Here is a 23,292-nt window from a genome sequence, read left to right as displayed (position 1 = left end):
TTGTCCTGTGCTGGTAATACTTTATATTGTACTATTTGTCACCATCACAATAAAAATTTGATTAAAAAATAAGACAAAAAATTAGATAAAAAATACGATCCCTTACCCCAGTGGCTGGTGTCTGTAGAGAAAACACGCCAAGGAATCTCTCCCAGTGGAAGAAAAAACAAACCCAAATTTCTTAGTAACCACTATATTGGGGACTGGCAAACACTAGCTGGAATCCTGATTGGCTGTAGAAGAATGCCTGAACTGGAGAAGAAATGCCTTGAAATATCCTCATACTCCACTGTGCGCATTTGTCAACTTGAGAGAAGACATGGCCTCCAGGAGGTTCGTCACTTTGTCTGTCAAGGAAACATGGACAACCAACATTCTCTGTCCTTGCAAAAGATCTGTTGGCCCTGAGAAAGTCAAACTGTAAGAGTTCAGTGGTGAAAAGGCCTCCCAGATCTTGCACTTCTTGAGGATGAGTTTACCGTCTCTGGTATCTTGCTACATCTTCTCTATACATTGATAAATATCCTAAAAAGAAAAAAAAACAGAGGATATTGCCACTGCTGGATGAAAGCTTGTGCCAGCTGCCACATAAGCTTTAAAAAGGTTAAAATCCATACTTTAGTCCACAGAGCCTCACATAGAACCTGCAATATTAACAAGAAAAGTGGTATGTTGGTTAACCTTACCACTGCAGTGTCCAATTAGGGGTAGAGTCCAAGAAGAAACATCACAAGTCTTAAATGATAAAGACTTGAAGTAGTAGACTATTCGTCTGGAATTCATATCTGCACTCCTGATAATAAAAAAAAAAATAGAACCTGCTGACTTAAAATGGTTAAAAAAGGGCAATATGTCTTTATATGCACTACACCTTTAAAATTGTCCAATAGCAATAAAATAATAAAGCCAAAAAGTGCTTTAAAATAGAACAAAACCCTCACCAAAATGCTTTAAAGAAAAAAAGCTCAATATAACACCTTGGAGGAAAAAATTATAATTTTTGGAGTTTCAAAGCATGTCATAGATGATAAAATATAACGCTAGCAAGAGAAACACAACTGCGCATGCACGCATTGACCCCGCCGGCGACCGCACATGCATGTGGGCGGACCCTGAACCAGCACCGAGGGTTATCGGCGCTGGATACAGGTAAGTCACTGAAGGGGTTTTATCCCCTTCAGCAACTCTGGATGGCAGGGTGGGAGGGAGAGGGGACCTGCAGTGCCAGGAAAACGGTTTGTTTTTCTGGCACTGGAGAGTCCCTTTAAGAAAGAAGAGTTAAAAATTACAGTGGGACCTCGGTTTACAAACGCCTCGGTTAACATAATTTTCGGTTTACAAATGAAAATCCTTTGAAAATAATGCCTCGGTTTACAAATTTGTTTCGCAATACAAAGCAAGTTTCCCCAGGATGCATTGCACCTTGAAGGTTTACAGCACCACCCACTGCATGCTGGAGCCTGTGGGTAGCACGTGGTGCCGAGTGTGGAGGTGTTTGAGCGGCTTTTGCATCGAGTTTTGGAGCCATTCTGGAAACTGTTTGCAGTTGTTGGGAACTTTTTGGTGCATTTCTCAAGCTGTGGAAAGGTAGGGATCTGAGCTTTGTCGTTTGCATACCTTTTCCTGTGTGTTCTGCATTGTGGGTTGGTTTGCATGCAGTGGCGTACATACCGGGGTCGCAGGGGTCGCGGCTGCGACCGGGCCCGGCCCACCAGGGGGCCCAGCCGCCCTGCGACCCAGGTATGTACCCACAGGGCCAGCCTCTTCTGCTGGGGGGCCCAGGAGCTGGCCACCTCCGGGCCCCCCGAGGCTGGCCCTGCTGTCACCCGGCTGGCGGGCGCGCGAGGGAGCACTGTCCCCTGAGTGCTCCCTCTTCAGCTCCCTCGCGTACCGCACTGATACCGGAGCCGGAAGATGATGTCATCTTCCGGCTCCGGTATCAGTACGCGGCGCGCGAGGTGAGTGTGTTAGTGAATGTGTTAGTGAGGGTGTTAGTGAGGGTGTTAGTGAGGGTGTTAGTGAGGGTGTTAGTGAGGGTGTTAGTGAGGGTCTGTGGGGGTGTTAGTGAGGGTGTGTGGGGGTGTGGGTGTGTTAGTGAGGGTGTGTGGGGGTGTGGGTGTGTTAGTGAGGGTGTGTGGGGGTGTGGGTGTGTTAGTGAGTGTTAGTGTGTGTGTTACTGAGTATGTTTGTGTGCGTCTGTCACTGAGTGTGTGTCTGTCACTGAGTGTGTGCGTCTGTTCATGAGAGTGTGTGTGTGTGTGTCTCTAAAGCACTTACCTTTCTCCAGCGCCGGGCTCCCTTGGCGCTGGGGATCTCTCCGTCCCGATCCACCTCTCAGCTCCGAATGCACATGCGTGGCATGAGCCACGCGCGCATTCAAACCGCCCATAGGAAAGCATTACTCATTGCTTTCCTATGGACGTTCAGCGTCTTCTCACTGTGATTTTCACAGTGAGAATCGCAGAAAATCCTCTAGCGGCTGTCAATGAGACAGCCACTAGAGGCTGGATTAACCCTCAGTGAAACATAGCAGTTTCTCTGAAACTGCTATGTTTTCAGCTGCAGGGTTAAAACTAGAGAGACCTGGCACCCAGACCACTTCATTGAGCTGATTTGATCTGGTTGTCTGTAGTGGTCCTTTAAGTGTATGTGTTTATGCATGCACTGGCGTACATACCGCGGTCGCACGGGTCGCAGCCCTGCGACCAGGTGCCCGCCGCCATGTGTTGCGGCCCCAGCCCACGCAGAGTAAGCGCGGGGGGGGGGGCCCACGGATCAGTTTTCGCACCGGGGCCCCATGGGTTGTGTGCACGCCACTGTTTGCATGCCAGCTCATTTTGACTTTTTTCTGAACTCCAGAACGGATTAATTGGTTTTCAATGCATTCCTATGGGAAACCGCGTTTCGGTTTACAAAATTTGCGCTTTCTGGATCCAAATGGACCGTTGATTTGGTAACTGACCCTGGACGTCCTCACACTCTGCATGAGGACATCCAGTATCAGATTTTTCCGCATAGAAAAGCATTAATTAAATGCTTACCTGTGGGGAGGTCTAATACACTTGCGGCATTTGTCGCACATGCACATTAGCGCCCACTCTCGCAAGACGTCGGACGAGACAGAGCCACGACCCAGGGCTGAGGGACATCGGTGCTAGGATCAGGTAAATAAAAAAACAAACAAAAAAAAGCTTTTTAATCCCTTTACCAGGGGGGTGGCAGAGGGAGCAATAGTGATAGGAATACAGCACCAGTTCTTGCCTGTTAGCCATTTTCCCCAAAAACAAACAAGTGCATTTGGGGATTCTGTCTAGAAATTGAATAGACACCTGACCTAAGCTGGTACATCAGATTATACATTTAGACCAGGGGTAGTCAATCTTTTTCTACCTACCGCCCACTAATGCATCTTTCTTGATGGAAAAATTTCCTTACCGCCCACCAGTTTTGCGCAAGTGCAGAATATATTTTAGAAAGGAGGGTGTTTTAAAAAAAATAAATAAATGTACGTACATTTATCTTTTTATTTCTACTTAATGCATGTTTATAATGTTTTTAACTTTATAAAGTTTAATGAGAAAACAATAAAGTAAATTGAAATTGTTATGGTACTTTTTAGCAGTAAACCAAAATGTTTAAATGTCTATCTGTTCCTGTCCAAATCAATAAAATTAAATTGCGTATATACGCTGAAGTAATTAAGTCTGACACACGAGGTTCAGGTTAAAATAACTTCGAGAAAATTTATTGGCAAGTGGTTAAAAAGCGGACGCGCAGGTCCTTTTAAGAGACATTTTACGTCATCATTGATTATTAGAATATCAGCAAATAAACATCATTAATTGGATTAATTGTTAAGTGTCGGGATTAGTGTCCACCTATCAATATTATTAATTGGCTCAAAAACTAAGTGGTTAGTCCCATGTCCACCCACCAAGAGGTGGGATTGTTCTGGACATGGGTGGGGGACAAGGGGTCTTGAGCGTCATTTTACACGGTCGGTGATCTCAGGCCTCGTGGCCAGGTGCAAGGTCTCTTATGAATAGAATATTTCATTACTACTGTGTTCTCATGGCCTTCAAATTATACTATGTTGCAAATCTAAGGAAAAGTCAGCAATTCCTGTGTTAATCATGTCTTTATAGAAAATACAGTCTTTGTCTATTGTATTAGATGTGCTGGGAAATTCTGTCATGTAAGGTAGTTTTAAAAATGAACGAGTTAGGTTATGAGGACAAAATGGAGGATTGAAGAAGTCAGGTTAGGAGGACAAAATGGAGGATTGTCACAGTATAAAGTTAAAATGGAGTTAGTGCAATAATTGAATACACATACAATAAGGATTTTTAAATAATCCCACATCAGTCCCCCCTATGAAATGTTAGATTCTAAGAGATAAAACTTTATTAAGTTAGTACCAGGAAGACGTGTTAACCCAAAGGCACAGAAACCCCGTGGCCGCTAGCTAGGTGTTAATGCAAAGTGCAAGACTGTCCCTAGATCTGACCCTGATAGGCTGACTCATCCGTCAGTATGGCTCTCGAACACTTCACACCCATGGGTGTCCCATGGCGGCTAACCCACCACTTCTCCACACGGGGCCTTTACCATTCACTGACAGATGCTGTCCCTAAGCTAGTCCCTTCCTAGAATTCCTGCACTTTATCAACAAAAGGGATTGTTTGCAGCGGCAGACAGGGTGAGTTGATGTCTTGGAAATCTTGGTCATCAACTTCGAGATGGGTGAAAGTGGGTGCCGCTTGGTCAACAGTCTTCATGAGGGATTTTCTCAGACATGGGAGGATACAACAAAAGAGAAGAGCAAAGATAAAAAGAAAAATTAGTATAGCCATACCAATATGCATTAAAGCCTTTTGCCATCCTGTCATCCAACCAAACCATCTTTCCCAGGGATCTTGTATCCCAGAATTTCTTTTCAACTCTATAGACAGGTCATTTAATTTCTCTATGGCTAATGTAACTTTACCATTAGGGCCTGTGTTTTCTGGGATATAGGTACAACATGTCAAGGTGTCGGGCAAAATTTTACAAACCCCTCCTTTTTCGGCTAAGATCATATCTAGGGCCATTCTATTCTGGAAAGCCATTTGGGATGTGGCCTGCAATTGTTCGGCCAATCCCTGGAGGGGTTTGTAACCCCAGGCAGGCCCGGCATTCCATCCCGCCGCCCCCCAATGGTTACAATTGTGCCCCCATTGCTTGTCAACTACACAAACATATGGGTCTTTTGAATGAGGGATATCTCTGTAAATACTCTGGATTTGTGATGTGGGGAACGGGCATTCTACAATATCACAATAGTCAAAGGTGTAAGTAGCCACATGGGTGCATGATGAATTGTACCAGAAGGTATACCCACTAATATCTTTGGTGATGGCTACTTGTTGGGCCTTTATGAGGCTAATTAAGGAGAAGGTGTACCAGAGGTACATGCTTGTGCGGTATCTGCTTCCTCGGGGGCTGGAGATTTCTTGCAGTGGGAAGCGTGGATCCAATTTGGCCTACCGGCCAGTTTGACGGAGGTTGCGGTAATCAGGAGAACTTGGAATGGACCGTCAAATCTTGGTTCCAGGGTATTTTTCCGCACAAACTTCTTGACCAGAACCCAATCTCCGGGAAGCAGGCTATGGGTACCTGTATCCAATTCGGCATCTGGAATTGAAGAGAAAACTTGGGCATGTATTTTGTTTAAGGCACTTGCAAGTTCAGTTACATAATCTACTAAAACATCTGATTGGAGCTGTAACTGCTGCGGATAATAACAACCTAGTCTGGGTGCTGTCCCAAATAGAATCTCATATGGGGACAATGAATGCTTCCCTCTAGGTGTGTGCCTAACACTAAATAAAGCTATTGACAGGCTTTCTGGCCAGGGCATTTTCGTTTCTTGTGACATTTTTAACATCCTGGCTTTTAGAGTGCCATTCATGCGCTCTACTTTACCACTACTTTGTGGGTGGTAAGGGGTGTGGAAGGCTAGGGTCACCCCTAGAGCAGTCCAAATTTCTTTAGTCACTGTTGCTGTAAAGGCTGGGCCTTGATCACTTTCAATGACTTCTGGGAGTCCGAACCTACATACTATCTCTGTAAGTAGGCGTCTTGCGGTTGTTTTTGCAGTGATATTGGCCACTGGGTAGGCCTCTGGCCATCCTGAGAACATGTCCACTATGACTAGTGCATATTCATGGGGCCCACTCTTGGGCATTTGGATGTGGTCAATTTGAATTCGCTGGAAGGGGTACATGGGCTTTTCCAGGTGTTTTGCAGGCACCTTGATTGGTCTTCCTGGATTGCATTTTGCACAAATGACACAGGCCTTACAGAAGCTGCTGATCAATGTTGTGATTCCGGGTGCTTCATAATACTTCTGTATGAGGGCGGCCATCAATTCTTTTGACAGGTGTGCAGGCCCATGTGCCCATTGGACAACTGCTGGATATAAATTTTTTGGAAGACAAAATTTGAAGTTGTTGTAATATACTCCGTCCTTTTGGACGGCTCCTTTCTTTTTCCATTTTTCGATTTCTTCAGGAGTGACTGCAGCTTGCTGTTCTCGCAAAATTCGCAAATCAGTAGGAAGAGTTTGCAGAGCAAAAATAGGGACTTCTTCTTCTTCTTCTTCTTGTCCGGACACTTCTTCATCCACTTCCTGCAGATCCCTGGCTGCTAGCTTAGCAGCCTGATCAGCCAAATGGTTGCCCTTTGCTTCATCTGTATCCAATTTCCCATGGGCCTTTACCTTCAAAACGGCCACTTCTTCAGGGAGTAGGAGGGCATCCATTAGCTCCTTGATTGCAGTACTATGTTTGACTGGTGTACCGGCGGTGGTAAGAAATCCTCTTGTCTTCCAAATTAGGCCGAAGTCATGTGCCACACCCAGAGCATATCTTGAATCTGTATAGATGTTGGCACGTTTTCCTTCGGAAATTTTGCATGCTGAAGTCAGAGCCTGTAATTCAGCTTCTTGCGCAGACATTGCTGGCGGTAAGGATGATGATTTGATAACTTCGTCTGTTGTGGTTACGGCATATCCTGTATGATATCTTCCTTCTTCATCAGCATATCTTGAGCCGTCCACAAACAGGGTAAAATCTGGATCTTGTAATGGATTCTCATGCACAGTTGGTAGGTGCACTATCTCCATTTTCATCTGTTCAAAACAGTCATGAGGTGTTTCGGGGTCATAATCATTCACTATGACCAGATCTTGAAATTCTTTTTCTAGGAAGTGGCGTGGCCATGCTTCCAGAAGGTCAGTTGTTGGGTATTTGACAATACCATTTTCCTGTAGCTGTTCTTCATCCATGGTGGCCCATAGCTTTGCCATGGGCCCAAGATCATTCCATGACCTTGTCTTCAATTTGGTAACAGGAATATGTGGGATAGCAGTATCCCAATGGCGGTAGAGGTAGTTAAGTTGTTGAGGTAGTTGGACCAAGACCATGCTATTGCCTTCAGAGTCACAATAGAAATCTTGAGCAGTGAGCTTCACATCAGTCCAGTGGTAAAGCTCATCTTCATAGCAAGGTTCGGGAGTAATGTCTGGTTTGTACCACATGGTACAGAAGGCGTAATCTGGGCCTTCACAGAGAGGCTTCTCATCTTCATAAAATGTCAAATGTGGATGCATGACTTTCTTGATACATCCACAAAGCAGGTAAATGTAGGTTTCATCTGTGATAAATCCATAATAGATACCCCCCTCAGGGAGTGGAAGAAGAGTGGATGGGTTAAGAACTTGACATCTTTGGATGGAAATGTTGTCAGGTAGAAGAAGATGGCACTGGAGGCGTAGGTGTCTGGCTGGAGACACGTGCTTGAGCTGGACTTGGTTGATGATGGCAGAAATGTCATGAGGGGCCAAAACAACCAGAGGGTGGCCAAGGACCAGGTCTGAGGTTCTTTCTATGAGCTCTCTTGCAGCAAAAACAGCCCTGAGACAGGAAGGAGTCCCTCTGGCCACAATGTCCAGTTGACATGAGAAATATCCAATAGGCCTCTGACGGCCTCTTAAGTCATTAGTTTGGGTGAGAACTCCTGTTGCGTGGCCTTGTCTTTCAGAGACAAATAATTTGAAAGGTTTTGAGTAGTCGGGTAGGCCCAAGGCAGGAGCAGAAGCAATGGCACGTTTGAGAGCATTGAAATTGTCCAGAGCTTCATTAGGCAAACAGAAAGGGTCAGACTTAAGTGCATCATAGAGAGGTTGCATGAGCAGGGAGGCTTCAGGGATCCATGCTCTGCAGTAGGAAATGAGGCCTAGGAAGGCATGGAGAGATTTTGAAGTCCTTGGAGCTGGAATATCCAGTACAGCTCTCACCCGGTCCCGGGTAAGATGTCTGGTACCTTGAGATAGGCAATGTCCAAGGAAAATTACTGAGGGTTGGCAGAACTGTAGCTTGATGAGCGAAGCTTTGCATCCTTGTTCTGCCAAATAACAAAGCAGACTAATTGAGCACTTTTCAGTAGTGGGTATATCATCTCCACAGAGCAGCAAATCATCCACATACTGGAGCAGAACAACTTCTGGGTGCTCAGCTTGCCATGGGTCAAGGATGGTGGCCATGGCCTTTGCAAATTGACTTGGTGAATTTTGTGCCCCTTGGGGCATGACAGTCCAGGTATACTGTTGCATCTCATGAGTGAAAGCAAACAGGTATTGGCAGGATGGGTCCAGTGGGACACTGAAAAAGGCATTTGCTAGGTCAATGACTGTGAAAAATTTTGCAGATGGTGGGACTCCAGAGAGCAGAGTATGGGGATTTGGTACAAGAGGGGTGTCCAGGACGGTAGCTTCATTGACAGCACGGAGATCCTGAACCATCCTGTACTTCTCTGGCTCACCTTTTGGAGTTTTCTTTTTCACAGGGAATAATGGGGTGTTGCATTCAGATTTACATTTCACCAGGGCACCCTTCTCCAAGAGTGCCTTGATGTGGGTAGAAATAGCAGCAGCCTGTGCTGGCTTTAGTGGATATTGTGGTTTTCTTGGTAATTTAGCTCCTGGAATAAGCTTTACCACCACAGGGGGAACATTTAGGTGACCTATGTCCTCTGGGCCTGAGGACCATAACTTGGCGGGCACCTGTGTTTTTAATGCCTCTGGGAAATTGGACCTTAATTCTGCTGCTTTCTCACGGGGCTTTTCTAAATGCAGCATTAGAGGCAAGGAGCACAAGGCTGAGGTGTCTGATTCAGATAGAGGTGTGGACATTTCTACCTGCCCATCCGGGGTAAAGGTAATGGATGCTTGCAGGCGTGAGAGAACATCAGCGCCTAACAGGTTAATTGGGCATGTGGAGGATACCACAAAGCGAGCAAGCAGGCTAGAGCCAACTCGTAATGGAGTTGTTAAAGGGCTATGTCTTGGCTGGCCATCTACTCCAACACAAGAGACATCAATATTTGACAGAAAGGATGGGTCTGGCAGGTCTTGTTCTCGCAGAACACTACGGGCTGCACCTGTGTCAACTAGAAATGTGGTAGGGTGGCCTTCAATGGGCAAAGTCACTGTGGCAAGTGGCCCCCCCTTATCCCCTGTAGACACTGCCATTACAGGGGTTACAGACACAGGCTTGCCAATTTCCTAATCATCGGGTTCCTCAATTATCGGAACCTCTTTCTCGGCCTTGGGGGCCGGGGCAGGCCTGGATGGCTTTCTTGGCTCTCTCTTGGGTTCTGGGCAATCACTTTTAAAATGCCCCTTGGCCTTACAATTAAAGCAATGGCCATCCTCCGGTCGGACGCCCTTGGGAACAGGGGCAGAGCGGGAGACCATGAGAGGAGCTGAGGCGGGTCTTCTTGGGGTCTGAGCAGATTCTAACCCTCTGGCAACTAAGAGCAGGGTATCCAGAGGAACAACCTTATATTCTGGACGGGCAGCAATAATTCCCTTGCGTATAGAGTCTTTAACACCTTGGACAAACGCACCAGACAACATTTGTGAATGAATCTTGTCAGTAAGATCAAACCCCAAATCTGTAAACATTTGATACAGTCTTGCATGGAACCTTTCCACTGATTCTCCTTTATCTTGAATAACATCAGTAAGGCCAGCAGCCTGATCTGCAAGTTTGTCCTTAGCCCATTCTCTTAATTGGGTGCAAAAAGTTACTCCAGAGGGGTAATCAACGTCACTGCTGAGCAGATCTGTACTGAGGTGTCGGGCCATGCTCGGCCAATATGCATCCCCCGCCTTAATAGCACAAATGCTCAGTAGATCACGCCATGCGGCGGAATAAGTCTTTTGAATTTGAACTATCCCTCGGTAGAAGGGCATAGGCTGCTTTTCTGGGTCAGGGAGTGATTTCATTAAAGCACTAGCTTGAGTGGGGTTGAAAGCAACATATTTAGGAGGGGCCCGTTCTCCCCGACCCTTGTGGCCAAAGGGGTCATCGATAGAACGATGAGCTGAGGCTCCCGCAGCAACCTCCGATGAGACATGGGACACCCTGTCCTCCTCCTCATCATCGAACTCTATGATATTGGCTCTTTTACGCGGTGCAGGGCCCGCATGAGGTGAAAGGATCGGGGGTTGGGAATGAGCCCCCGATGCAGGGGTGGCCAGCGAGTCATAACCTGGGGACAGGTAGTCACCGGGGATTACCGGCATCAGGGCTGAACTGGGGGCCGCCATATTGGAGGCGGGGAAAGGAGTTGCATTAGGATTAAGGGAAGAAGTGGCGGCCATGTTTGATATGGGCACTTCCGGGGCAGACTGAGCCGGACTGGGCATGACCGGAACCTGGGGAGTGGCTTGGGGAAAGGGAGGGTAACCGGGGTAGGGCAGGGCCATGGGATATGGGAAGGGGTAGGGCCAGGCAGGGGAGGGCAGGAGAGTAGGGTGGGTGGGTACATTTAAGGAGGTAGGATATTGGACTGGGGCGGAGCTGGTTATGGGAGGAGACAGGACGGGATTGGTAGGGATGGATGCAGAAAGAGGAGGGGTAGTTAGTTGGGCGGGTGCTGACGGGAGGGGATTAGCCATGGAGAGGGATTGCAGGGAGGAAATGGCAGATGAGATGTTAGGATTCGGCATGGAAGGGAGCGTGGGGATGGCTGAGGATGATGGGACTGTTAGGGAAGGGGAAGGGGTAAAGAAAGATCCGTCAGAATTCAGGACCGGGCAGACAGGGGAGGTGATGGGATGGGATTCGGGAGGATCGGGAGTGGGGAACATAGTCAGCTGGCTATCACCTATTGCTGACTGAACCTTGGGGATAGACATCCCCTGGGCGCCATTTTGGGGCGCCGGCTGAGGGTAAACCCCAGCAACACAATTCTTATGATACACAAACAATTTTACACCTTTGTGATTTATCTCTTCCTCAACCCAACCTTCTAACTGAATAGCCTTCGCTACTCTGTACCATGCTTCAGCAGTCTTTAATAAACCATTGTCTGTAAGCTTGCCTTTCATTTCTGCCAGTAACTTTCGCCAGCTTTCTGGTTGCAATCTTCCACATGAAGGCACAGCAATTTTACATACTTTTGCAATCTTCTCAACACCTTTAACCATTTCTTCACCCTCTCTGTTCTCTACTAAATCACATGCTAACCAGCCCTTGCTGGGCGTATCTAAATCCTGTCCCATAGTCCCTTTACCCCTATACCAGCGTCCTAGATATAGAGAGAGAGAAGGAAAATTGAACAGGAACGTCTACAATGCTCGACTGCCACCCGAGAATCGTGGGACTTTCTCAGGTGCGTCTTCCCAAAACGTAGACCAGTCACTGAATCCGCCTACCCGGGGTGGTAGACACGGATTGGAGCGAGGTGAGAAGTGTGTGACCAATCACTTCTCTTTTAAGAGGAATGGGAGTGGATAGTATAATAATATAGAAAGTGTAGAAAAGATGAAAGGCAAGGAAAAATCCTTAGAGACAGACACAGGAGTACATGAGACTCCTCATTAAACAAACAAGACAACAATACAGTTGAAATACAGTGCATGCATCACAGTTCAAATGAAATCAACAGTAATTCCTTTCCTTTACTCGTGTGCTTACTCCAAAGTCACCTCCCTCAACCCCGTAGTGTCTCCACTACCTGCAGCCGCGGAAAACAACTGACACCGGTCCGAGTTCCGCCAGCCTCCCTCAACACAGCAGCCCACTGATAGTGTCTGCGCTACCCTCACCCTTGTAGTGCCCCTATAAAAACCCACTTTATAAGTCTCACTACTCCGTGGCGATGAAAACAGCAATGCCTGCCCGAATTCATCCACCACAAATAAAAAAATTGGAATGGCTCCAGCTCAGCGCTCAAAGCTGGAGGGTACCACCACTCTGCAAGCAGAGTAACGTGCACAGAGAAGCTAGCTAGGCTATCAAAGTGGCACAAGAAGGACCCCCAGGAAACTATGAGTCTACACAATCTCCACAGATCCAACACACCTCTTTTTCCCTACAGCCCCAGCCACGAGGCTCCTAAAAGAGTTAAACAGGAAAAGATGACCCCCCAGGAACACATCCACAGGTCAACCCCCCTTTTTCCCTACAACCACAGCACCGTGGTTCCTAAAAGGAGTAAAACAGGCAACAGAGGACCCAGGCAAATCCCCTCAGGTCCACCCCCCTTTATCCCAAAAGGGGCAAAATACAAACAGGCAGATATACTGAAGACCCAGGCAAGTCCCCTCAGGTCCACCCCCCTTTATCCCAAAAAGGGGAAAACAAGCAAGACAGAACCCCAGGCAAATCCCCTGCAGGTCCACCCCCCCTTTATCTCAAAATGGGGAAACAGGCAAACAATTCAAACACACCCAGGCAACAGATAGACTAAAATGCAGGTAAACAAGTGAGTAACGAGGCACCGGGCAAGATATTACCTGTCTTTGATGTCCTCCCGGGAAGCAGTCACAGACACGTGGACGGGTCAATCAAAGGGGCCGGAACATACCGGTGGCTCTGCAGAAGTCTCTACCGTGTACCTGGAGGTGATCAATCTCCTTTCCTTCCCCCTGGATTCCTCCGTCCACCCTTGTCTTCCTTAGGACGGCTCACCGGCCGGACATAGCCCGGTGCCCCACGTTGGGCGCCAAGTTGTTATGGTACTTTTTAGCAGTAAACCAAAATGTTTAAATGTCTATCTGTTCCTGTCCAAATCAATAAAATTAAATTGCGTATATACGCTGAAGTAATTAAGTCTGACACACGAGGTTCAGGTTAAAATAACTTCGAGAAAATTTATTGGCAAGTGGTTAAAAAGCGGACGCGCAGGTCCTTTTAAGAGACATTTTACGTCATCATTGATTATTAGAATATCAGCAAATAAACATCATTAATTGGATTAATTGTTAAGTGTCGGGATTAGTGTCCACCTATCAATATTATTAATTGGCTCAAAAACTAAGTGGTTAGTCCCGTGTCCACCCACCAAGAGGTGGGATTGTTCTGGACACGGGTGGGGGACAAGGGGTCTTGAGCGTCATTTTACACGGTCGGTGATCTCAGCCCTCGTGGCCAGGTGCAAGGTCTCTTATGAATAGAACATTTCATTACTACTGTGTTCTCATGGCCTTCAAATTATACTATGTTGCAAATCTAAGGAAAAGTCAGCAATTCCTGTGTTAATCATGTCTTTATAGAAAATACAGTCTTTGTCTATTGTATTAGATGTGCTGGGAAATTCTGTCATGTAAGGTAGTTTTAAAAATGAACGAGTTAGGTTATGAGGACAAAATGGAGGATTGAAGAAGTCAGGTTAGGAGGACAAAATGGAGGATTGTCACAGTATAAAGTTAAAATGGAGTTAGTGCAATAATTGAATACACATACAATAAGGATTTTTAAATAATCCCACATCAAAATCACCTTTACTAGTGATTAATGAGATCCTTGAGGTTGATGCTGCAAGACTAAATATTTGATATCTGGTTCGATTTTTCGTAAGGAACAAACGAAGGTCTCCTCTTTCGGTGATATTCAGACGACTTCTCTGTTTGCGCATAATATGATTTCTCATCTGTGCGTTAGCTCCCCTCCCCTCCCTCCTCAATTCCCCTCCCCACCTTTTTTTTTTTTTTTCCTTTTTTCTATTATTTAACCTTACTTATAGCAATGCCCAGTAGGAAGGCTGAGCTAGGTATCCCACTTACTATTACTTACTATAGCCCACTATAACAGACAGGCACACATACATACAGACACACACAGACAGGCACACACACACACATACAAACAGACAGGCACACACATACATACAAACAGACAGGCACACACATACATACAAACAGACAGGCACACACATACAAAGACACATACATGCAAACAGACAGGCACACACACAGACATGCACACATACACACACAAGACATACATACAAAGACAAGACAACAAGACATACATACATACAAAGACAAGACACACACAAGACATACATACAAAGACACATATACAGAAACAAACACATTATATTTGTCACCCTCCTGTTTTCTACCTTTAAGGTGCAGGAGGGTAACTTTCCCTGGGGTCCAGTGGTGACTCAGATGGATAGGAGTTCCCACTCTGACTCACTCTGCTTCCTCCCGCGTGGTCTGTGTGTTAGCTGGGAGGAGTGACGTGTAGTCACTTCCTCCCAGCTCTGTGATGTAATCACAGGCTGTCCGGTCGCGCTGTTAAAGTGCCCAGCGCTGACCGGGCCCCCTTACAATTCACATCCATCGAGTGGCCCTGACAGCATGGGCCACCCAATGGACCCTTGGGCGGCGGCCACGGCGATTTGCTGCGCAGGCCGGGGCCACAAATGTTGACGACGGTACCCGGTCCTAGGGGTATCGCCGCCCGCCCAGTCTCTCAAAACGAGGAAATCCCTACTGCCCACCTGGAATCCTGAAACGCCCACTAGTGGGCGGTAGGGACCAGGTTGACAACCCATGATTTAGACAAACTTCTAAAGCCTTTATGTGTAAAAACACAAATTAGTCAAAATATGACTGTATGCTTTTTGTGGGAAGAAAGTATTTCAAACCAAATTACAAATCTTTTACAACCCTTTAAAGGTGATGACTGAGACTCTTAAATACAAGTAATTTTTAATGTTCTGTTATCTCTAGTAAGTATAAGTTTTATTTTTTCATTTTAGAAGTACCTGAAAGTATTAGAAAAGGGTGGAACATTTCCAGAATTTCTATGATCTTTTAACTTATGTCATTTGATTAGTTTGCACTTAGGTGTCTGAATTTCTTTTATGATACAAGTATGTCTGATTCGCCTAGAGCTCATTGTTCATCCTGCTTGAATCCTTGTTGGCTTCTGTGTTCCTGAGAAACCGGTTTAGATGAGAAAAGGAATATTGGAAGAAAAAGAATAAAGAGATATTCTAAGCACCATAACCACTACTGCTGATTGTAGTGTTTATGGTACTATAAGAGTATGGGTGACACCTGCTGGATTTCTGTCAAACTGATTTAAAGCCGGTTGATGGAAACCAGGTCTCTTTTTCACACCCATAATATTATGATGGAGAATGCAGGAACATATCCTGTGGCTGCCTCTCAGCCTATAAAGCATAATCTTTGGTTCTGCTTCATGTCTGCTATGTATTAATTAGTAGCCTTTTTGGCCGTTGTTTTTCCTTTGGTTTTCTCTCTGTAATCCCAAACACTCTAGTTTTCCTGTGTCGTCACCTGAATTACAGGTGTGGCTCCATGAAATGCTATGTGGATGTGGACTTGCAGGTGCTCTATATGCCAAGTGTGTCCTCCTTTTTTGCATTTTCCAAAAAGTGAAGACTTCAATAGAAATTGGCAATTTTATAAATAACCTTGTTGCACTCCCAGGCTGTCAATCAGGCAGCAGTTCCTGAATATACAAGAGAACTGCATTTTTTTCCAAGTTATTTTTCAGATATACCCTCAATGCACACAAAAAATGCATGCATGTTTTCATTGGGGATATATCTATTACATAGGTGTGTTTTATTTATTTTTGTATGCACAATCTATTTTAACCATAAAAGGTGATCACTTAAACACAGGTCAATAATAAGAGAAATGTGTCATTAATAGCGTGTCAGATTCAGGAATCAGCCTAGCGTTTACTGTCAGGGTTTTTGTAATAAGTACATTGATTTTCCAGGTTGCACCTGATGCCAAATGGCAAGCACAATCTTCATCTACGATATCCAGATGAATTCAAGAACCTAGTGGAAGACTTTCTGTGTTGAACCCAACATTTTGGACCATGTGTTACAAAAAAAAAAAAATCCCCAAAAATCAATGTGAGCAAATAAAGTATCTTGCTCCTATTCCCCATTGGTATTTCTTAGTGATGTAATTATATTTTTTAATGCACTTTTTTAATTGGGGAAAAATAAACTGATGTGAACTGTGGGGAAAAGAATTTGGCATAGCAAATGTTAATTTGCTTTTAAAAAATCTGTGCGTTGTTCTAAGTGCAAAGAAATGTTAAAGAACAAAAAAAAAAAAAAACATTACATGTAATAAACTGTGAACCAGAGGATGGAATTACACTGACTCTCCCTTCCCCCTTGTCCCTTTTGTCATGCAATAAAATGATTTATATGTCTGATAGATGCATACTCCCTGCTATGCCTGGATTGTTCATTTTAATTCAGCTCTCCTATATGAATGTTCAAGACCTACTATTAAAATATGCATTTTTTTTTTCTCTCTCTGTGCCATTGTTGTTTGTTCCACATAGCACTCAAACATACTACATCTGAGCAAGTTACTTTTCTAAGATCTGAGAGAGCTTTTGTTCCACATTTCTGTTGGTAGTCTGCTATTAGATTGGAAGAAAGCAGACGTAAGATTTAATTGAGACTCAATTACTTGTATGTCTCCAAATTGAACCTACCTTTGGTTTTCCATGTACAGTATGCAATTTCATGTTTTGTTTAAAGACTTAAACCAGAAGAGCAAGATTTTTAGATTTTTTTTTCCCCCCCAAAATATTTAAATACTCCTGGCTTTCATGATATAATACAAAATAAATGGCGTGGAGATCCTGGACAAAATTAAGTAGATTGTTATATGTTTTAGAAATCTAGTGTGTGTTAATGGTAATAACAAGCATTTAAAGTATTTTAATATATTGTGCCAAGTCTGCTGAAGAAGGTGAGGTGAAGTTGCAAAATATACATTGTATTGCACAAACTATTTATTTTGGCCCCTTATTGCTACTACTTAATTTAACTAATCAGGCTTACTAGATCTATTCCAATAAATTGCTAAATATTGTCATGTAAAATATGTGGGCTGCATAGTTCCTCTAAAACTCCTCAATGAATGTTCATTCAATTGTTTATAACTTGTTTTTCCGTGTATGTGGTTAGTAATGTGTATTTTTTAAAGATACACTACTGTTTGAGGAATACAAATGTGTATTCCTGACATAGATCCAAATAGCTGTTTAGGACCCCACCTCCCCCCCCTTACCTCCAGCTAAAAATGTTATTTACGCAACTTTTTCCAGGACCATGCAGGTCAGGTCGCGGCTGGTACAGCTTACGATTTGCCCCCTTGTCTGAGATCATCAAACTTTATTATCTCAACCAATCCAACCCCAAATGAAAGCATTGGGAGGCTATTACGCATGTGCGGCAAAACGCTGCACTGTGCCAATCAGCATGTTCTCATAGAGATGCATTGACTCAAATAGGCAGTGTTTATAGACAAATGCATGCAGGGACATACGGTACTCACCAGAACGACTAGAGTAAGCTGTAGTTGTTTTGGTGACTATAGTGTCCCTCTAATATGTATTATACGTGTCTTATAGATTTTTTAAAAAAAAGAGGTCTATTGAATAAAGTAGACAACAGTGAGCACACATTTTCTTTTATGATCTCATCCAGTGAAAGACATCTAAGCCGTCAAAATCACTTCTACCACCATCATCTTAAACATTGTATTGGGCATTGTTTATAAATTAGAAAGGGATCTAAAACGACAACGGTTACTTTGACATTGGTATAGTTAAGAATATTTGCTTCTGGCTTTGTTGACGGGAAAATAAATGGGGCAGGGGCAGAGAATAAGCATGCTTGAACACATCTGTGGGCAAATGTACTGGCAATGTGTAAACTGTGCCTTTTAACATTCTAAAAAGTTCTAAGTCTTCCTTGTCATTAAGCTTCATCTTCTCCTTCTTCCTCTTCGAATTCCCCTTGTTCATCAGCTGTGGCATCTTGGTACTGCTGATATTCTGAAACCAAGTCATTCATGTTGCTTTCAGCTTCCGTGAATTCCATCTCATCCATGCCTTCACCAGTGTACCAGTGCAAGAAAGCTTTGCGGCGGAACATGGCAGTGAACTGCTCTGAAATTCTCTTGAACAGTTCTTGGATAGCAGTGCTGTTGCCAATAAATGTGGCAGACATTTTGAGGCCTCGTGGTGGAATGTCACATACAGCAGTTTTCACATTGTTGGGGATCCATTCAACAAAATAGCTGCTGTTCTTATTCTGGACATTGAGCATCTGCTCATCTACTTCTTTCATAGACATTCTTCCTCGGAAGATGGCTGCCACTGTAAGATAGCGACCATGACGAGGATCGCATGCTGCCATCATGTTCTTAGAGTCAAACATTTGTTGTGTTAGCTCTGGCACTGTTAGTGCACGGTATTGCTGGCTTCCACGGCTTGTTAAAGGAGCAAAGCCAGGCATAAAAAAGTGCAATCGTGGGAAAGGCACCATGTTCACAGCCAGTTTTCGCAAATCTGCATTGAGCTGCCCAGGAAAGCGAAGGCAGGTTGTTACACCACTCATTGTAGCAGAAACCAAATGATTGAGGTCTCCATAGGTTGGAGTGGTTAACTTTAATGTGCGGAAGCAGATATCATAGAGGGCCTCATTGTCTATGCAATAGGTTTCATCTGTGTTTTCCACCAACTGGTGCACTGAGAGTGTAGCATTGTATGGCTCAACCACAGTGTCCGATACTTTAGGAGATGGCATCACGCTAAATGTATTCATGATTCGGTCGGGGTATTCTTCCCTGATCTTGCTAATAAGGAGTGTACCCATTCCAGAGCCAGTGCCACCACCCAAGGAGTGTGTGAGCTGAAATCCCTGCAAGCAGTCACAGCTTTCAGATTCTTTCCTCACTACGTCCAGGACAGAGTCCACCAATTCTGCTCCTTCTGTGTAATGACCTTTGGCCCAATTATTTCCAGCACCACTCTGACCTGGAAATACACAGAAATGTAACAGCCGTGTTAACACTTTGTTAGTAGATCATCACAATCGGGTTCTAATATTACAGAATGTATTTGCTATTTTTACTGAACCTCACTCAAAAGACCATGTCTTCATCTCATGTGTTAAATGGGTAAATAAGGTCAACATGGGATGGTAACTGTTCTGGGCTGCCTAATGTCAATACTTTGCATTAAAAGAAAATGCCTGTCCTCAGCACGCACAGCACACTGGTGACAGGCATAATTATCTTACCTTTGCTTTTCCCTCTCTCCCACTGAGAGCAGCCTCCCTGTTACACAGTTTTAAAAAAAAAAAAAAACTCTCTCCTTGCTGGTCTAAAGCGTGCGCATGTGCTATGAACTGGCCCAACAGACCAATCACAGGCTTCTCTGCCCAGCATGGATTTGAGGTGAGTGTATGTGTTTTTTTTTTTTAAATTATTTTTTTTTTTTTTTTTTTTTTTTTTTACAGGTTTTATTGAAAATAGAGGGTGGAGACTTTATCCATAGTACACAGTAAACGTAAAATAGTTGTTGTAATGATTTGTTCCATTTTATTTTTTTCAGGGTTTGTTTTAACCCCTTAAGGACACATGACATGTGTGACATGTCATGATTCCCTTTTATTCCAGGAGTTTGGTCCTTAAGGGGTTAAATGTTCTCGTTTCTTGTTCTCCGAACAGTTTTAAAGTTTATTTTTTATTTTTTCCATAGAGAAGATGAGAAAGCATAGACCTTCGTTCATCCACCAGATTTTGAAGTTTTTAATTCTTTTTGCAATTTATTCCTCCTTTCCTGTTAAGCATACAATAAGGTTGGGAGAAATACATTTTAACATTTATTTGGGGGATTATATGGGAGGTTACTTTGGGATTAGGTGGCCAGAGGCTTGTCTACTTCTTGGCACATTTCTCCCAGGCTCAGATCATTTGGAGAAATGGACTGGACTTCACCTGGTAATCTGTTAGAAATTCTGTTTTTGTTTTTTTTCTGTTTTTTTTCAATATTATGGCCAATGAGTTTGATACTGAGGCCATTCTTACTATATAGGTTAGGGCCTGGGCATGGGATAGGAAAAAGGGGATGGTGTATTTTGTGTACACTGCCCACTAAAGATTTATCTATCATTCTAATACACATATTGAAAGAGAGAGGAAAACACACAATGTCTTCTTGGTTTATATAGGATCCTTGGGACCATCACTTTTTATGAGAAACTATTGAATGGGGGACAGGGCAAACTTAATATGAATTTCTTTTGGATGTGGATGGAGGAGGGATGACATACGTACCAAACACAAAGTTGTCAGGTCTAAATATTTGTCCAAATGGTCCTGATCTGACAGAATCCATAGTGCCAGGTTCCAAATCCACAAGGATTGCGCGGGGTACATACTTATTTCCTGTAATAGAATAGAAGATCTAGAGATAAATCTTGCAATGTTAGTATGATAATAACTAATGCATTTTTTTAAAAATATTTTTCCCCTCCAAACGGACGCTTCCTCAAATATCTGCTAATCTCAGGCAATGCAAGAAAGCACATTCTTTTTCTTCTTCGAGTAAAACCAAATAAATTAGTTACACAGCTGACAAGAGACTTGCATCCATCAAGTTTAGCCTTCCTCACATATGTTTTTGCTGTTGATCCAAAAGGCAAAAAAACCATTCAGAAGCGCTTCCAATTTTGCAACAAACTAGGAAAAAATTCCTTCTTGACCCCAAAATCGCAGTCAGATGTCTCCTTGGATCAAGCAGCTATTACCCCACTAATTAGAAACGATATCCCTGTATGTTATGTTTTTGCAAGTATTTATCCAATTGCAGTTTAAACATCTGCATGGACTCTGATAAAACCACCTCTTCAGGCAGAGAATTCCATATCCTTACTGTTCTTACTGTAAAAAAAAAAAAAACCCTTTCTTTGCCTTAGATGTGTGACCTCATGTCCTATGTATAGTCCTGTTTATGAATAGATTTCCAGATAATGGTTTGTACTGGCCCCGAATGTATTTGTATAATGTTAATTTTTTTAACCTTTTTATGTAACTAAAATGCTCCATTCCTTTTATCAATTTTGAAGCTCGTCTCTGCACTTTTTCTAGTGCCATGATATCCTTCTTTAGAACAGGTTCACAAAATTGCACAGCATATTCAAGGCGTGGTCTTACCAGCGATTTATAAAGAGGCAAAATTATATTTTCATTCCGAGAATTTATGCCCCTATTTATACATGACAAAACCTTACTGGCCTTAGAAACACACACATTTGCTTAATTTTACATTTCTTGCAAAGACACAGCTTTAACGTAGAATATATAATTACCAGTGGCTTCATTATAATATACGTTAATCCTTTCTAGTTGCAAGTCGCTGTCTCCATGGTAACTGCCTGTAGGGTCAATTCCATGCTCATCACTGATTACTTCCCAAAACTGGCACACAAAAAAAAAAATTCAATAAAAAAACAAAAATTGATTAGCTTTTGCAAGAATAGGGATTTACCAAAGATAATTAACAGTCATAGCAAAGTAGTTCACAATAGCTTAATAACCAGGTGATCAAGAAAACAAATATTTTATTCTAATATTTTTTATTTCAGTAAATATGTACAAATATGAAATAATATATTAATCTTGGCAGATATCAATTTTTTTTGCTAATTTCCTAATAAAAAAAAATGCACTACCACACCCAGCCTTGCAGATACCCAGTGTACAGCACTACGGAATTTACTGGCGCTATATAAATAATAATCTATTCAGAGCTCATTAACATGTCTAAAATGCGTGTGTGTGTGTGTATATATATATAATATTTTGTTATATTGATGTTGGTTACTATATTTAACCTATAAAATAGCTATGGTTAATATTAGCCTTGGTAGATCGATATATATTTTCTTTATCAAGATTGCCAAATGAACACACCCAGTGCTGGAGATCATGCTCTATGATTGTCTGCGAAAATGACAATGTATCAGGATTTCAGAATTCCAGAATTTGCTGAAAATGTCTCATTATTCATTTTATTAATGACAATTGACACATTCCACTTACTTACCCAAAACACATAGCAGCCTATGCCATTATCTCCCATTAACCACGTACGGATTTGCCACAATGTAATGTTTTATTTATTTTTAATAATCGGAAAACTGGATGAAAGTAGCTTAATCTGACTATTTTGCACCTCCCCCCCAGTTCTGGTAACAAAATGCCAGTGATAAAAGCCCCACCCGTGTAGGCTGGCATGCCCTCACAAATTAACAAAGAGACACCTTACTATGGGGTGTATACCGCTATCTGCCTGGCAGAGGGGAGGAGGGTGTTGGCACACTGTTCAGTAACCGCAATGCGCAGTCACCAAAAATGATGGCGCTTTCTAATGCAAATTATAAGGTTTAATTGACAGGCAAATATCTGCCTTATTACCCAACATGGGCTGGATAGAAAATGACCAAATAAAACATGTTTAAAGGGTTTTCTTGTTACTACGACACAGCAGATTGTCCCCATCCTATAAGGGTTAATGTGTAAGTGCCTGGCAATGAATTATTCATGGGGCAGTTTTTCCAGCATCAATGTGGATACAAGTGGTCTGAAGATGGAGAAATCACCAGACACGTTGAATAATAGGGTGGGGGCATACAGCCGGCTCTGCAAGCACGCCCAATCCTCTTACAATACACTGCAGCTGCTCCCTGGCACAGGGCACCCACTCCTTACCTTGGCACCGATCTGGTTACCGCACTGGCCAGCCTGGAGGTGCACAATTTCACGCATTGTTATATTCCTTACTGACAGCGAGCAGTTCCTTGTAATGCGGTGAGGATGGTGCCTGGCTCGTGTTGGTCCTGTGCACTCCTGCGTACTCTGGGCTGGCACGGCCCCTTTAGTGTGCCTTTTATATGAGCCGGGCAGGGAGGGTCCAGGCGCCACCCAGTGCTGCTCCCCCCTCCTCTCTCATTCACTTCCACTGTTTCCAGGCTGGGTGATGTAATGCTGGAAGGAGCACAGGGAGGTATCATGTAGGACAGGGCAGCCAATCAAAGAGAGGAGATTCGGGGGCAGGGGTGCTGCATTGTCTCCCCATCACAGGAGGTTGA

At 43.6% G+C, this 23,292-nt stretch overlaps 2 protein-coding genes across 2 annotated transcripts in view; one reads left to right on the top strand and one right to left on the bottom strand.

Moving 5' to 3' along the window:
• Positions 1–16,651, top strand: part of BPHL (biphenyl hydrolase like) — a 48,437-nt gene extending 31,786 nt beyond the window's left edge. Inside the window, exon 7 of the mRNA XM_063450547.1 lies at positions 16,098–16,651. Coding sequence (XP_063306617.1) covers positions 16,098–16,185 — 88 coding nt within the window. The 3' untranslated portion in view covers positions 16,186–16,651. The remainder of the gene's footprint in view (positions 1–16,097) is intronic.
• A 1,154-nt stretch (positions 16,652–17,805) lies between these two features.
• On the bottom strand, positions 17,806–23,082 carry LOC134608717 (tubulin beta-2B chain). Its single transcript, XM_063451777.1, has 4 exons — positions 22,913–23,082; positions 21,511–21,619; positions 20,477–20,587; positions 17,806–19,172 (listed from the first exon to the last, which is right to left on the bottom strand). Exons 1-4 carry the CDS (start codon positions 22,967–22,969, stop codon positions 18,112–18,114), a joined length of 1,338 nt encoding a protein of 445 aa, XP_063307847.1. The 5' UTR covers positions 22,970–23,082; the 3' UTR covers positions 17,806–18,111.
• Positions 23,083–23,292: the final 210 nt, after the last annotated feature.

The sequence above is a fragment of the Pelobates fuscus genome, chromosome 4 (assembly GCF_036172605.1).
Source record: "Pelobates fuscus isolate aPelFus1 chromosome 4, aPelFus1.pri, whole genome shotgun sequence".
NCBI lineage: Eukaryota > Metazoa > Chordata > Amphibia > Anura > Pelobatidae > Pelobates > Pelobates fuscus.
The sequence above is the reverse complement of the archived record's forward strand: the minus strand, read 5'-3'. Positions and strand labels throughout refer to the sequence as shown.

Bases quoted from the DNA above. Each gene is read 5' to 3' on its own strand.
- LOC134608717 (XM_063451777.1), bottom strand. From the start codon at position 22,969: ATGCGTGAAATTGTGCACCTCCAGGCTGGCCAGTGCGGTAACCAGATC. The intron at 20,588-21,510 runs GTAATTATATAT...ATTCTATTACAG, and splicing joins ATATTATAATGAAGCCACTG to GAAATAAGTATGTACCCCGC. The intron at 19,173-20,476 runs GTACGTATGTCA...GTGTATTTCCAG, and splicing joins ACCTGACAACTTTGTGTTTG to GTCAGAGTGGTGCTGGAAAT.